Raw genomic sequence first — 15,988 nt, forward strand, 5'->3', positions numbered from 1 at the left:
ATTTAAGCATTAACTTGATGGGGTAGTTCAATTTAATGGACACATTTACTCTATATTGACAACTTAGGTTACTCAGGGTGAGTTATTTCTTGGCCACTGAGTGCTTTTTAAGTCATTCTTTTAGCTTTCACTCAAATTACATGGAAAGTTGTGATCAAGTGAAATATTAGTTTTTAGTTGTGGGGACTTTTGGGTACATAGGTAAGTGGTCTACCATACTGCTCAAAACTTGTGTATTTTAGAGGAATGGGAATGCGTGGTGAAGTCTGTTATTTTATATGTCCTCCCAAGGAAGGTTGATAACTTAGGCATAATAAATTATTGACAAGTTGTGTATCTATATTAGCCATTTTTATAAGGGAACTTCTTAGGTCCATCCTATATTTATACAAAAACTCAAACAAACTTTAAATTTCCCAGGTATATATTTGCTAATTATCCATTTCACTCTTCATGTGGGTGAACCTTGCTTTACGTAACAAATGGATTCCTGAGAAATAATAAATCTATAATTTAAAAAGAGAAACACTTTCAATATAGTCTCGGAACTCGCTATTTAAAGAAACTGTAACAAGCTACTTCCAAGATGAAGAATGCTGTTGTGAAATGAATAATTTCTTTTGTTTGCAAAGTTTCGTTAAAGTACACACCTAAAATTTATCAGATTAGGATTGTCTAGAGCAATAACTGTATGCAATAAAAAATAGAACAGATAAACTCCAATTTACAACAAACGATACAAAACAGGAATGACTCATGACTGCTTATTGATTGACTATATTCAGAAGCCCTGAATATATGTATTATTGGTATTTTATGGCTTTAATTAAGACAGTTGTCTCTTATGAAGTACTATAAAGTGCAATATTAAAAAATTAAAAACCCAAAAGGCATCCATCGTCCTTCAGTTTTATCCTGATGAGAAGAGTTGGAGATTCGTTTATTTAAATGGCAAGGAATTATCTATCCTTAATTCATGCATGTCATTTTATCCTTAAAATTATTCAATTCAGGGATTCAGGCTTAACTTATTCCTGTGTATGTGCATGTGACATGATTTTAAAAATTAGTATTCCCTTTCGGTTAGTGTGTTGAGTGTTTTAGAGAACTGTCAGTCCCAAGGCCTTAGATACTTACGGATCCATTATAAAGGAAAACGCAACCCAACCCTGTACGTGAGAATGGAGACGCAACTGCCCATCTTTTGGTGAACTGTAGCCCTTTTCCTGGGCTGGGATCCAACCAACAACCACACAGTTCTGATCCAACCTCGCACACAAGGAAGGAAATGCACTGCAGTACTGGGTGATCAGAGGAGGTCCAACCATTTCTCCTGTTTCCTATTTGAGTGAAAATGTGAATTCCTTTTGGTAAATCGATGCAGGTAGAGATTCTGAATGATCTCCAGTGGTGTCTCCCCCCACTCTGAGTTCTTTGTGAGTGTGGAATTATGACTTTAAAGCTGAGGCTCACGAGTGTGACCTCACCAGGCCTCATGATAATGCCGCACCCAGTGTTCACGCTTTTCTGGACGCTGGACAAATGCCTGCTAGTGCCTGTGGTATCAAGGCCTACTGGTGCTCTTAAGGTATTTCTGTGACTCTACTCTCTTATGGCTGTGAATTCTGTTCACATTTTAGTAGCAATCAGGAGGGATTCCCCCCCACCCACCAAGCAGTCATCAATTACACAACACGAACTGTTTGGGGGCAGGGGTCCAGCATTTTTGGATATTCACATTTATGAGGAGATGGAGAAAACGGTCCTTAGAGTTGTGCCAAGCGCAAGCAAACTGGGGAGCTCGGTGGTAAGGGGAGGGAGTGCTGGGTCGAACCTGGACTTGAAAACCGGAAGTTGTGTTAGGAACAAACAGACAGACTCAACCAGGCCAAGTGGAGAGCGGGTCGCAGTAGGAATGATGGCTATTCAAATGCATTGGGGCAGGCTGAGAAATGCACTGGCTTCATCTAAATGTCTTGGAGAAAAGATACAGAAGTGATAGGGAACACGAGATCAATGTGAATTAGCAATGAAATATGACTTTCTCAAAGTAAGAGTAACAGAGGGTCCACAAAAAGGGAGTGAAGCATTAGGTTTGAGGCTGTAATTCAGCCCTGTTCAGACCTACTTGTGTCATGATTAGTCATAGGTTCTATAATTTAGGAGCAAAATAAAGCATTTACAAAGGCTTCGTAGAGAAGAAGTGTAAGAGGGTTAGGAAATTAGGACTCTGACAGAAAACTCTAAAAATACTTTCGATGAAAACAGATCAAGGGTCACATAGTGGAGACTCCCAACTATGTCAGGGGTACACAGTGAAGAATGCCCAGATGCAGTTCCTTTCTGCCCCAAAGAAAAGACATAGGTTAGCCCTAGCCTAACCAGTTGATGACTTAACCTGCTGGTTGTTAATGTTAACAGTTGATGAAACCGGTTTCCACCAGAAACTTTGATGCTAGGACCCCTCTCCTATGAAAGAACTGTCCTTTTAGCTAGGGTGATAGGTTGGACAAACTCTCTTAACAGAATTAAATCTTTGGCAAACTCAATGTGTATTCCACGGAACTCTTTCAGACTTAGGTATTTATGTGTTTTAAAAAAATTCTTTAAGGTTTTCCAGTCTGTCAACCAATCATTTCGTGAAAGTTCTTTGGCTTAATTTGGTGGTTCCGCACAGTCTCCCTTGTACACTAATTTGAACATCGTTGTCTCTAATTATAGGCTCATTTTTGTCTCTAAAAACCTGGCTGACTTGAGGGTTCACTTGTTTCTAGCTCTTTCTTTTCTTGCTTTTTTTTTCTAGAGAAAACCTTCACTCATCAGATGAAAGACCACTGTGGAGTTCAGGTGATTCTGAGCAAGGCTGATCCCCTCTAGGTGAGGAAGGCATGTAAAATGGCAGCACAGTGTTTGGAGGGCGGTGTCTGGGTGGAAAGATGTCTTACTTCCATACCAGGTATGAATGCACCTTTGATTTGTACAGATGCCTAAATTCTGCTTGTGATCACAGCCTATGCAGTTTCAAAGCCCTGTTGCAACAAACACTGTGGTGTTGTAATGATAAGTAATAGAGTTTAGCTGGTGGTGAGCGTGTCTTTATTGCTTTTCTTGTTTGCTACATAGTTCAAAGAATATGGAGCTGTGAAATTAAAAAAGAGACCCAAAGAGATAGAGGCAAGGAGCTAAGCTTAAATAGACAGTGGAGCAGGGGCACATTACCAAAGCCTTCTTGAGAAGAGAAAATATTTTTATCTGGGACTCTATGCAGATTCTTGTAATTGGCTGGAAAAAGCCTGAAATTTATGATTTTATTTTTATTTAAAGTTTATCTTTACTTATTTTGAGAGAGAGCAAGTGGGGTAGAGGCAGACACAGAGGGAGAGAGAGAATCCCAGGCAGGCTGTGTGCCATTAGCACAGAGTCCGATATGGGATTCGAACTCACAAATGTGAGATCATGACCTGAGCCAAAGTTGGATGCTTAACTGACTGAGCCACCCAGGCACCCCTGTAATTATTTTAAATTACATTGGGACATATATCAATGTGACACTCTTCTCTTGGGTATCGTAGTAAATTAATTTTTCCTTTCTTCCTTTTCCTTATGCTTCATTTTCGCACTGATTCTCTTTTAATGGCAAGCTCTTTCTTACTAATTAAAGACAATATTGCTGAGGGAGGTTCAGGAATGGAGGACGTGTCTTTTAACAATATTAAGCCAGGTGGTTACGTTAGATCTGGCTTAGCAAGAATGAGCATTAGCTTCTGTATCCAGCCTTCAGGAGATAGCTGATTTCCCCCAGAAATCACCCTGAGGACAGTTACCGTTTATTTCTTCTGGAATAGAGCTGCCACTTATAATATGGCCACTGAATTACTGGAGTAGCAACCTGCCCCGGTGCATCCTCATAATCTTGTGCGTGCATGTGCGCGCGCATGTGTGTGTGTTGGTAGGTGTAGGGAAGAAAGCATCCCGAAGTTTCCTGAAATGCTTGCATTCAGATGGGTCATCAGACTCGTTGCGTGTTCCAACCCAGGAATTTCAGCTGAGCATTTAACGCAAGTCCCATCTCTCCAACTGCCTCTCTGGCCAGCAGCTCTCTGTTGTCATTTCCTTGGCCAGCTCTCGGTTAAGGTGGTGTGGGAGGGGGGCTTCCCTTACAGCTCATCTCTCATCTCCCTGCTGCAGAGGAGTGAAAGAGCTGTGAGCTTTGGTGGGGAGTTTGCCAACCCTCTCCCTGCCCAGGAATGGATGTACATTAATATTATCAAATGTCTCATCAGTGAGGCAGCTGTGTTTTGCTGAAAGGCCTCCAAACCACCTGATTCATGTCTTTCCTAGAAAATAAATTATAATGGCCCCTGTCAGGTGACACCTGTTAGAAGCCTTACAAAGCATTTTCCCTGAATATGAATCAGTCCCTGCCTCTTTTTATAATCTTCTGGGCAAGGCTCTAGCATAGGCTGCTGCATCTGCTAAATTGATAAACAGCCCTACCCCTTAGACTGTGCACATGGACTGTGTCTTCCCGATCTGTCACCGCTGGGCATAGCTTAGGTCCTGGAGCACTGCATAAACACCATCTAATCTCCAGCTTCAATTCTTCAGGAGTTAGTCACGATCAGAGGACAGCTGGATTTAGCACGGGCATTTCCAGATGCACTTTAGAAGGTTCTATCTGGGCATTCTCAGTTTGAGCCAGGTTGCTCTCCTGTGCAGGTGCTGCCAACAGCGACAGGGGAGGTGACAGCAAACAATACCTGCTTGGTTTGCTGTGGCTAAATGGAACCATTTTGGTACAGCTTGTTTATTTGTTTTTAAATGTTTATTTTTGAGAGAGCGTGCATGCGAGTGCATGTGTGTGAGTGAGGGAGGGTTAGAGAGAGAGGGAGAGAGAGAAAATCCCAAGCAGGCTCTGGGCTGTCAGTGCTGAGCACAACATGGGGCTTGATCCCCAAAACCATGAGATCATGTCCTGAGCGGAAATCAAGAGTCAGATGCTTAACTGACTGAGCCCCCCAGGCCCCCCAGCTTGTATATTTTGGATTGAGAAGTAAGAAGTTGGCTTTGGAATTTTTGATATTACTTTATATACCTTGCTACAAGAAAGTAAAGAAAATCTAGGGTCTAAGTTTTTCTGTTGTGTATTCTTTGCCTCTACATCAGCATGAGGGGTATGTATGGCTGGCCATTTCCATAGGCTGTATGTAACTGTATACTCTTGAGGTGGGAAAATATATGGGAAGGGAGCGTATGTGTAGGTTCGCATGTACATGTGCACAGATCAGGAAGACATGTTCCCTTTGGGTGTTGGTGTGCGTGACTTTCCTTTTCCTTCACTATGACAAACTTGATGTGCCCTGCTTTTGAATCCTGAAGGTGACTGGGTCAGAGGCTGATGATGTAAATGACGACGTGACTGTGTACGTATAGACGTGGCATAAAGACGTATTTATATAAGTATATGCATAGACATGCAGGGGAAGTGTTGGAGGTGACCTGCTCAGGAAAGTTCTTTCTCATAATTACGTTAGTGGTTTGATTGTTTTTAAAGATTCACTGTTGCATTCTATACACTGCTCTCTGGATTTGTCCCGGCCCAACACATCACCCCACAGACACATGCTTGGGTCAGGCAGTGGCAGGGGAAGGGTGCCTGCACACCAGCCAGCCAGGGAACACTGCTTGTCGTACATTGTGCTCAGTGCATGTCACAGGGGTGGGAATGGGCTGGGAAGCATGGTCTTTTCAAGTGCAACTTCTCATCAATGACCACAACACCTCCCCTGGAATGGAGCCCCAAACAAGTAAAATGCTCTGTGGCTGCCTGGATGGGTCTTCACTGTGAGCTGGGAATGAATGGGAGGGAGTGAGGAGGCAGGGGACATTAGTAAGTGCCGGCCCAAGAACAGGGCCGCGGTGGGTCTCCCTTGTCCTTTTTGGTTTCACATAGTTTATGTGCAGTTGAGTTACAGTCCCCTACTCAAACCTTCTTTTGAATAACAGACCACCCAATAAAACGTAACTCACGCAAGGACCCAGTTTGCTCCCCTTCAAGTAATGCACAGGGAAACCAACCACAGTTTTGAACAAGAAGTTCACTCACCCATTCTCCTTCACCCTAAGGAAATAGCACAAATTCCTGCCTCAATACAACATCCTGCCCTTGATGAAGGAGACGCAGGTTTTTCTGACACAACTGAACACCTGACTTGGCAAAGTTGGAGAGACTCGAAGTCTCGCCTCCTGCGTGGCAGCCATCTTGACTTCTTGTTTTTCCCACGTGAGCCTCCACTCAGAAGTGCTTTTCGCTTGGGGGTGAAGAGCCATGAGGGACACTGCCTGTTACTGCCACACTCTGTGGAGTGAGCTGGGGTTCTGTGGAAGGAATAGTGAGCCTGATCTGGGGCTGTCAGGTCTCCCTTCCTCTCTATTTGGTTGTGAGTTCTGCATCCTGTCTCCCTGTGTTAGGAGGTATGTGCTCATGACAGGATCATAGCAGGTATCAGGGACACGGTAAGCCGGAGACAACAACACATGTCGTGTGTAGTGTGTCCCAGCTGAGATGGAAGGTGGGTACAGAATAATGGGCCATCCTCTACTTTCTTTTTCAACTGATTATAAGGAAAGCATGACGTGGAGACATGAAAATCTATATTTTCTCATCGATTTCACTTTGCCTTTTCTTCCCCCTGACGGTTTTATTTTCTATTGACACAGATCTGAGAAATCATACAAGGTATCAAACAGAATTTGGGGGCATGGAGTGAACGAAATGAAAATGTCGCGTGAATGCTGGCAAAATCAGGAGATCAAAACCTTGGAGTGACTGGCTTGAGGCCAGCGTGAAGACGTCTTCGGTGGACTCTCTAAGCCAGCAAGAGTCCCACGTAGGGTCTCGATGGAGGGAGAAACGCAGGTTTTGCCTGGGCTCTACCCACCCCCTCATCCTGGCACCGCTAAACATAGGCCTCAGAAACCTTCCTCAGTGCACGGGGTGCACAGATGCCTTTCCAAACATCTCTAAGCTGCCTCGACCCAAGCACTATAGATCAGATTGTTTATTTCTATTGCAGGAATAATAATTTATTTAGACACTGAAGCCCTTTGTGAACCGCACTGGAAGATGCTTTAAAGAACCATGCCCTTATATTCCCATTAGGTGGCAAGTTCCATTGAGCCCCTCTACTGGATGATATTTCTTATCACCTGTCCCAGGCTCTCTTGGCAGGCATTTTGATGATATGTGAGCCCTTAGCATCAAAATACACCTAAATGACAATCACAGTTAAATCTGTCCCCCCCCTTTTGATGATAATGGGACATGCATTAGAACAGTATAGGTTCAGTTTATATAGTCTTGTTGTCCTAGGAGAGCACTAATTTGATTTGCAGTTACATTTTCTACTTGCATGCTGGGGCAATATATATAAAAAACTCCAAAAACCCCAACCCTGGTAACCTCTCCCCTGCCTCCAAAGCAATATCCACCCAGTCTGGGTTTTACCTCTGTCTGTCCCAAGTGGCCCCATGGGTTTTGGCCAGCGTGCCCAGCAGGGGTGGGCAAATAGTTTTCACTGTTTGGCTGGTGGGAATGTTTTGGAGGTCTCAGCTCAGGGTCCCTACAGACCCTCTCCACCAAGCCCTCCCTCCTGCAACATATTCCTCTAAAACATCCACGTTGCCCGGCAGGATCCCAATAAGTCCAAGGTAGGCTGAAGGTCACAGCAATGATTCTATTAGTTTACCTCTTGTACTTAAGAGGTAAAGCTCAGACTGAAGGTTGATGCCCCTCTTCAAATAGGTGCTATAAATATACTAGAGCTATCCCTGAAAAGATGCATTTGTATTTATATATATATGTGATGGTTTTATATATATATATATATATAAAATTTATATATATATATAAAATTTTTCTTTCTTTGTGTTTGTATACAGGTATGTATGACTCTATAGGTATGAAAGGAGAGGTATAATACAGGAGCAGGCGGGGGTATGTTCATATGCATCTATTTATAATTTGTATATTTTGTATGTGTATATAGAGAGAGCCTCTGTCATTGTTTGCATCATTACAATGAATGTACCTCTGACCAGCGAGGAGTACCTGTCAGTGGTGAATCGGAGAGAAGCCCCAAAATGGACGGTTCTTGTGTGGAGCTGTTTCAGTAGGCAAGGTTGGCAGCAGCTCATGAAATGAGTGGGCCCAGCGTAAATCCATCCATCCTCAAATCCGCTAGTGAGGGACGCTCTGAAATGCCCACGGCTGTGTGCCAGCTGCCTCTTCTGGAGAGGTCAAGGAGCCTAGAACCCAGGGCAGGGAGGGGCCATCCACGCTGTTGGTTCACGATATGGCTTTTCCTACTAGATGGAGACAGGGCACACAAGAATTCTGTCTTCTAGGAGGACGCTGACCACCAGGAACACAAAGTAGAGGCCGAACATGATGAAGCCCAGCACTTTGTTCATCCGCCATTTGCAGAGGGCAATGGAGAGGATGACGAAGAGCAGCATGATGAAGAGGAGGACAATGGCACAGAAGAGGCCATTGCTGCTGACAGCCACTGGTTGGAACCTGTGAATGATGGTATATAGGAGCCAGGGCAGTGGAAGCCTGTGAGGAAAGACGGGGGTAGCAGTCAGACACGATGAAGAAGGCACAGGACACAGCATCAGCTTCCTGGAATCCATAATCTGAAAAGGGTGTCTTTTTGGGTTCACTATGCCTTGTGTGCGGTTGGCCCAGGAAATCACATAAGGAAGTCACGTGAACTTCAGAAACCTGTATCTACTTCCTGACTGAATTAGGGAGAAGAGGGAATTTGTTCTATAGCTGAGTAAGCTCGGAGCTGTGACCACTGCGGGTGATTTCTGGATGTGATCTGAAATAATTGGGTGTTTTTTCCTAGTTAGATTCAAATTGCTCTCAGCCCCGGAAAAGGTGGACTGGAAGATCTGTACAGGGCAGGAGAAGGAAAATACAAATGGAGAAAAGGCATAGACATCAGTGGTGAAAATGGCAACATTATTTTTAGGAATGGAGACAGAGAATAGCACTGACTCAACTGATCTAACGCAAGTGAAAAATGATACATGATACAATATAGCTGTCTGAGGTTTATTCTGGAAAAGATGGGACAACCGTTTCACTAAGAAGTGGTCTTCCTGAAATATTTGAGGAAGACGGTTTCTTACATTTGTGATGTGATTTTTAAAAAGGTGTTTTCTCCCTTGGCATTTGACTTTTAAAAATCTGGTAACATCTTTTGTTTTCTATCCAGAGTGGCAACTCTGGAAGACATCAGAAAAGCTAATGGCCAGGTGCAACCCTGAGAGTGAGTTAGGACTCTGAGCAAGAGAAAAATGGCCGAAAACATGGGACTCATGTTGCCTGGGCCTCTCCAGGTGGCCGAGTGAGACGCAGTTCTATCCATTGAGCCTAATGATGGAACGTTGGCTGGGGAAACAAGGACCCAGCCACCCAGCTGGGTGAGGCTGCTGCAGAGCCTTAGCCTTTGGCTAAGGGAGATTCAGTTTTGGCCTGACCTCAGGAATATGGAAGAAGAGGTGAAACACAACGTTCTCCAAGGGAAAAGAAGATATCTTGAGAGAAATAATGAGATGAAAGGGGTAGTGAGTTTACACATCTGGTCTCCTCAGTTGGAGAGAGCATGTGAAGGCAGAGCCCACGAGTTGTGTAACTTTGAATACCCAGGGCCTGGCGCACGCAGGCCCCCATCTGGGTACATATGTTAACCTGGGCCAAGGTGAAGTGATCGATACAACCGCTCCACAGTAGTCAGTACAGGTGGTTTGCCCACTACAGCCTGGTTTGGAGGTGCTCACTTTACGGAGATGTCAGAAGGGGAGGGGCTCCACAGGCCAGCTCAGGGAACATGGTGCGGTTCCAGCTTTCGGCAGGAGGGGGCAGCCCTGGCATCCTCCCGTCAGTGATGGAAAGTCAGGAAAAGTGGGAGTGGGGGTGTGTGTGTTGGGTGGAGTGCTCAAAAATGAAAACCCCCACTAGGGACTTGTTCTGGGGAGCGCTTCTTCCACCCCTGCATTCTCTTAGGAAGAAAAAGACCAAAGCCATCGTATTCTTATTAAGCGAGACATGCACACATATACACCCAGTTCCCGTGAAGTTGTGCTTGATGGCACTACAAATAGGTAGAAGCCCTTTGTAGTAAAAAATTACATTTTGTTCATGCCTTTTGACCGATAGATTCTATCGCCAGGGATCAAGCATAAGAAATATTTGAAAGGCAGATATAACTTCATGCAGAAAAATGATCATTTCAGTGTTGTTTTGAGGAGTGAAAAATTTAATCTCCAATAACAAAAAACTAGTTAAATAGCGAACTATTAAGCCAAGTTAATGTTATGTAGCCATTAAAAACCATACGCTTATAATGATGTAGGCAAATACTCATGATATGATTCTACGGTTAAAATGAAGGATGCACATAAAAATGGCAATGCATTTTCAGCAATGTAAACTATATATGGACTAAAGCAGGGTGGTGAATGATCATTGATTTTTATTTATGCTCTATATATATGTATTTACTCAGTCCTTTACCATGAGTGTATATTAATATTATAAGCATGGAGAAAATGCCAATAAGACTATGAAATACCTTTTATATTCAATATATTGCTAACAAGTTCATAAATTGGTATAAAGTCTTGAGAAAGGACTTTTTTAAAAATACACATCAACAGCCATTAAAATGCTCATAATCTTTAATTCATTAGTTTATCCTAATAAAAATAGCTGAAAGATATTTTCTGCATAAAGGTCTTCATGAAAACACCCATCATAGCAGAAAATTGGAAAAAACAAAAAAATAATGGCTAAACTGAAAACCAACAAGATGAAATATTGTGAAGTGATAAAATGTTATTTATGAGGGTTATAAAAGAACCTAGAAAAATAGCTGATTTACTAATTGAATAAGAGATGCCTACTTTGTGCCAGGCATAAATGGCTTTGAAATAGAAAAACAAAAGCCCTCCAAAAGGACAAAACTGAATATTGACTTGGAAAACTTTGTAAAATACTTGGAAGAGAACATACAAAAATTAAATGTTGCTTCTGGGTAGTAGGGTTAGGTGGTATCTTGCAACCTTCATCTAACCTGTTACTATATATCCAATTTAAGAACAGTGAACAAAGACATCTTGCAATTCCCTAGACTACTTATTTTTCAAAAACATGACAAAAACGTCCTATAATTTTTCCCTACTTGTAAGATTTTCTCCCTTTGTACTTACTATAGCACATCTTATTTTCCTTCTTAGAAGAGACTGATCAAGAAAACTAGTCTAAATGTGTAAGCAGCGGAACTAAGAAACACTTTCTACTAGAGACGCCCTTCCTTTAAAACATACACCTTTTAAGGCATTCGTCACACATACATTCATTCGGTCTGCAAACGTCTGTCAAGGCACCACCATGCATTAGGCATCGTATTAGGCTTTGGGGAGCTGTTGCTCTTGACCAGTTCACAGTCTAGTGGGCAGACTGATAAACGTGACCATGACAAGAGTACGATGTTCAGAGAGTACACAGGAGCAGGAGTCCCCTGGTCAGGCCCAAGGGAATGAGGAAAGCTGAGATTTGAGTTGACGTTGGTAGGGTAAGTTGGAGTTTTCCAGGCAGACAAGCAGGGACGAATCTCATGTGAGAGGGGCCTGCAAAGGAAGGAAATAATGGCAGCAGAGGGCACCTTTGGAATTCAAAGGTGGTTAAGACAGGGGAAGCTCAGGGCAGGGTTTAATGCAGACAGTGTTGTGGCTGAGAGACACTCTGTCCAAACCCCAGCTGTCTCACTTACTAGCTTTGTGAACTCTGTGCTTTTCAGCTGCCTGGCCTGAAAAATGGGGGATCATCATACATATGTCACAGGATCATTGTCTGGCTTAGGTGGATAAAAATGTACTTACAGTGCACAAAGCAGACACTGAGTGAAAAACACAGGTAATGCAAAGGTACAAGAGAGAACGATATTCAAGACGTTCAATGAAACAGCAGATCCATTTTAGTGAGTTTCTAAATTCAAGTGTCAAGAGCCCAGTTCTGGGAACAGAAGGAAAACACCCCAATGTCTTACCTTCTCAGGGGTTCGCTCTCATTCAGGGTTATGCATCAGACTACTTTTACTTCTGACAAGTTAAATGACATGACAGAGATAAGAGCATCCCACCCCAATCTGATCCGCTTTAGAGATTATTCATATTGAGAACTACCATTTGCTTAACCGTAAGAACAGATCTCATCTTCTGACTTTCAAAAAACTTAGAATATCTTTATCAGCAGCATACATAAATGATAACGCCAAACCTGCCAGCATTTTCCAAAGAAGGAGATGGGATATTTTTGCTTGTTCCAATCTGTTTTATAATCCAAATCTCATCCGAGGCTGGTGGGGACTTTAATTAGAATTAGGATATGGGAAAAAATGTAGTAAAACTATCTCCGTCATACCTGAATGCTGAATATTCATAACTTGTAGCCAACGCCGTTATATAAGCAAAATTCTTAAAGTATTTCTTACAACATCCACTTTGTACTTGGTGTGTGTTTCTGCCTATCTAGGGATAACTTATTCTTCATTAAGGTCTCTGAAAATTGAAAATGGAGTTAGCGAACTTGAATGGTACTCCCATTACTTTCTACTGGTATTGGTTAGTTTTGGGCTCAAAGATCCCGGTTTTATCTCCACAGCCTCTCAGAGGACAAAGACAGCAATTGAGCTGGTGTGTGCACCTTCATAAAACTATCTCTACTCACCCTACAGTGATGTCAAAAATGTTGCTTCCAACAGAGCTGGACACAGCCATGTCCCCAAGCCCCTTCCGGGCCACTATGACACTGGTGATAAGATCAGGGATGGAGGTTCCAGCAGCCAAGATGGTCAGGCCCATAATCTCTTCACTAATGCCAATTGTCTCTCCAACCTAAATGTAATGGCAGGGACACATGTGAGTGTCTGAAGTCACCAAACCATCAAACCCACATTTCAGTGCAACTCCCTTCTGATGAATTCCTATCCATGCTGTGCAGAGTGATGAGATGATAAAAAAGAGTAAGCCACAATCACTGCCATAGAGGAGTTCACACTTTAATCATATTTAGACCCAAGAGATCAGGAATTTTCACACCAGGGTTAAACAGATAATCTCAAGAAAGAGCTATAGAGGGCTTGAGTGCAGTCATTATATGGTATCTAATAATTCTGTGCAAGGGAGGCAGAAGAGAGTTATAAAAGCCAACTGGCCATTGGCTCCAGAGGCCAGGGGCTGACAATGGTACCAAATCCTGTAGCGATTTGCCTTTGGATTAACAACTGAAGGTTAAGGACTGACATCCAGGGTTCCCATTTTTCTTTGACATCTCCTAGTGTCTGTAACCCACTCTTGAACACTTTCAGACTATTACTTCCATGGGAAACTTGATTTGGGGTGTTTTGGGGCTTGGTAACACACAACTGTAAATCAGGAAGGCAACTGTGGAGAAACCATCAGTTACAGAATCAGAAGTCCAAGACCCGGCTCTGGCATTTGTTAAGAATTTAACCCATCATTAACTTAACCAATTGTATAATGTCTTCAATCCTTGCTTTCTTATGCTTAAAGCGGGGATGATAGTACCTACCTTACAAAGTGGTTGGGAGGACTAAGTGATCATTTGTGGAAAATCCCTTTGCAAATAGTACATCATTACTGAAAAATGATGGGGGATGGTTATTATGTTTTATTCTGGTCTTTGCCTTTTAACACTGATGAAGTCTATTTTGGACAGTTGGTCTAGTCCCAGATGGAGGCTCCTCCATCCTCTTGAGCAAATTTTTTTGTCTTCCCGGGACTTTTAAAAGCTCTATGTATTTTCTGGAGTTGGTGAACTGCAGTTCTGAAAACTTTTAAGATAGTGCCTTCAGTTTGGTTTTCAATGGCCTACTCTATGACATTCATCATTTTTTGAAAAAAATGCAGAAGGCCAGAGTAGCATGAAAGAATAAGGGTTTTTAGGGAATAGAATAAATTCATTTATTTCTTAAAAAAATTTTTTTTAACGTTTATTATTTATTTTTGAGAGAGAGGAAAAGACAGAGCACGAGCAGGGGAGGGGCAGAGAGAGAGGGAGACACAGAATCTGAAGCAGGCTCCAGGCTGTCAGCACAGAGCGTGACGTGGGGCTCAAACCCATGAACTTTGAGATCATGACCTGAGCGGAAGTTGGACGTTTAACTGACTGAACCACCCAGGTGACCCTTTCTTTCTTTTTTAAAAGTTTTATTCAAATAATCTCTACATCCAACATGGGGCTTGAACTCATGACCCCGAGATCAAGGGTTGCATACTCTTTTGACTGAGCTAGCCAGGCGCCCCTAGGATATACTCATTTCAAAATACCTTTTGTGATTTGTAAGTAATAGCTTAGTTTCCATGAACTTAAAAGCATAGTTGGGAGCTATTTTTGTTTTGGTGGTCACGCCTGCTCTAGAGCCTGGCTAGCTGAACTAGTTTATCCTGACCTCACAGAGCAAAGATTCACTGCTCTCCATCAGAAAGGAGGTTCCATGCAAGCAGAATTCCTACTTTGATCACTACGGTCTCCTTAATCCACAGAACATAGCCTGTATTTAGTAGTCTCTCAATACCTATTTGCTGAATAAATAAATCCATCTACGTACTTAGGTGATTTCCCTAGCGTGTTTTCTGCTAATTCTCCTAGAAAAAAATTAAGTAAGAGTTCTACACAGGAGTGCCCTATTTGAGCAAAACTCTCCTTGCTGACCTATTTTTTGAGTTAGATCTTGAGTGAAACATTTTCAAAGACTGTGAAGATGCTGAGTCAATGGTTGTCACCCCCAATAAACAGGGTGATTCTCTGAGGGAGTTCTAAAGCAGTGGCTATTTTAAAGCAACGTTTATATTTGGAGTTTGAATGACTCCACAGGCAGAAAAAATGCAGAAACTGCAGAGGGGTGGTATGGTAGTGTGGTTAAGAGTGATGGCTTGGATGGATAGAAGGACACATGGGTGCAAATCCTAGCCTGCCGCTCCCAGTACGTGGTAGCCAACTTTCCTGAGCCTCGGTTTTTCTCACGTGTAGAATGGGGATTATAACATCCAACCCTCAGAGTCGTTGTGATGATTATATGTGATGACGCATACAGAGCAAATGGCAAGGGTCAGGTATCAAGTAAATATTCAGTAACTATCAGCTATGATAACTCAGGCACTACTCCTCTCCCTCTCCAACTTATCAGCCTGCAGCCATTGGGCTCTGGCTCTGGGCTCTTCAGACAGAAGCTGGTTTAGTAGGCCTCAGTCCATAATGTGAGAAATCATGAGAATAACGAAGACTTTTTATTGTACGTCACACTCTTGATGAATCTGCATGGCTGTAGAAACACTTTTGCTGTCTGACAACGCGTCTTCATAGGCACATTTTAAGAACATTTCACTGACTTTGGTTTTCCATGAGCAAGAGGCAGGATGATAGGCACGGTGCGTAGATGGGACAGCACTGATCAAATTGGCATCATCAGAGAAGTTTAGAGCTAGAAAGGACATCAGCAGTCTGTTGGGAATTCCTTTGTTTTCCAATCGAAATAAACGATGGGGCCACTCAGAATCCATATCCAGTGCTGCTCTGAACATGGCATGATGTAGTTCCTTATCTTGGTTTCAGGAGCCAATGTCACATTGGCTAAATGAGACACAGGGTCGTATTGACCCTTAGAATTAACTTCTCCTATTAGATGCAGGATGGATTTTAACCACGTTTTCATCACTCAGGACATTTACTAATTTCATGATACAAAAAGAATAAAAAGTAATGAAAACTAAGGGGAAATATGCATAAAGCATTTAATGTAAGGAGCATCTATTTTTGGCCAAACAGTAGATAAATAAAGATATTAAATAGCATTTATTGTTGGTAAGGCTGTGGATAACAAAACAGTTGAGCACC

The 15,988-nt window shown here is 42.6% G+C and overlaps 1 protein-coding gene across 8 annotated transcripts in view; it reads right to left on the reverse strand.

Annotated features, from left to right (window-relative positions):
* Positions 1 to 6,366: 6,366 nt before the first annotated feature.
* SLC24A2 (solute carrier family 24 member 2) overlaps positions 6,367 to 15,988 on the reverse strand; it is a 242,301-nt gene continuing 232,679 nt past the window's right edge. For 6 of the 8 annotated variants that reach the window (XM_042964393.1, XM_042964396.1, XM_042964390.1 and 3 more), the window contains 2 exons: positions 12,800 to 12,966; positions 6,367 to 8,617 (listed from right to left, as the gene is read on the reverse strand). In XM_042964393.1, the coding sequence (XP_042820327.1) occupies positions 8,368 to 8,617; positions 12,800 to 12,966 (417 nt within the window). In that variant the 3' untranslated portion in view covers positions 6,367 to 8,367. The remainder of the gene's footprint in view (positions 8,618 to 12,799; positions 12,967 to 15,988) is intronic. The other 2 variants (XM_042964398.1, XM_042964397.1) reach the window with 1 other exon arrangement.

Source organism: Panthera tigris, chromosome D4 (assembly GCF_018350195.1).
Source record: "Panthera tigris isolate Pti1 chromosome D4, P.tigris_Pti1_mat1.1, whole genome shotgun sequence".
NCBI lineage: Eukaryota > Metazoa > Chordata > Mammalia > Carnivora > Felidae > Panthera > Panthera tigris.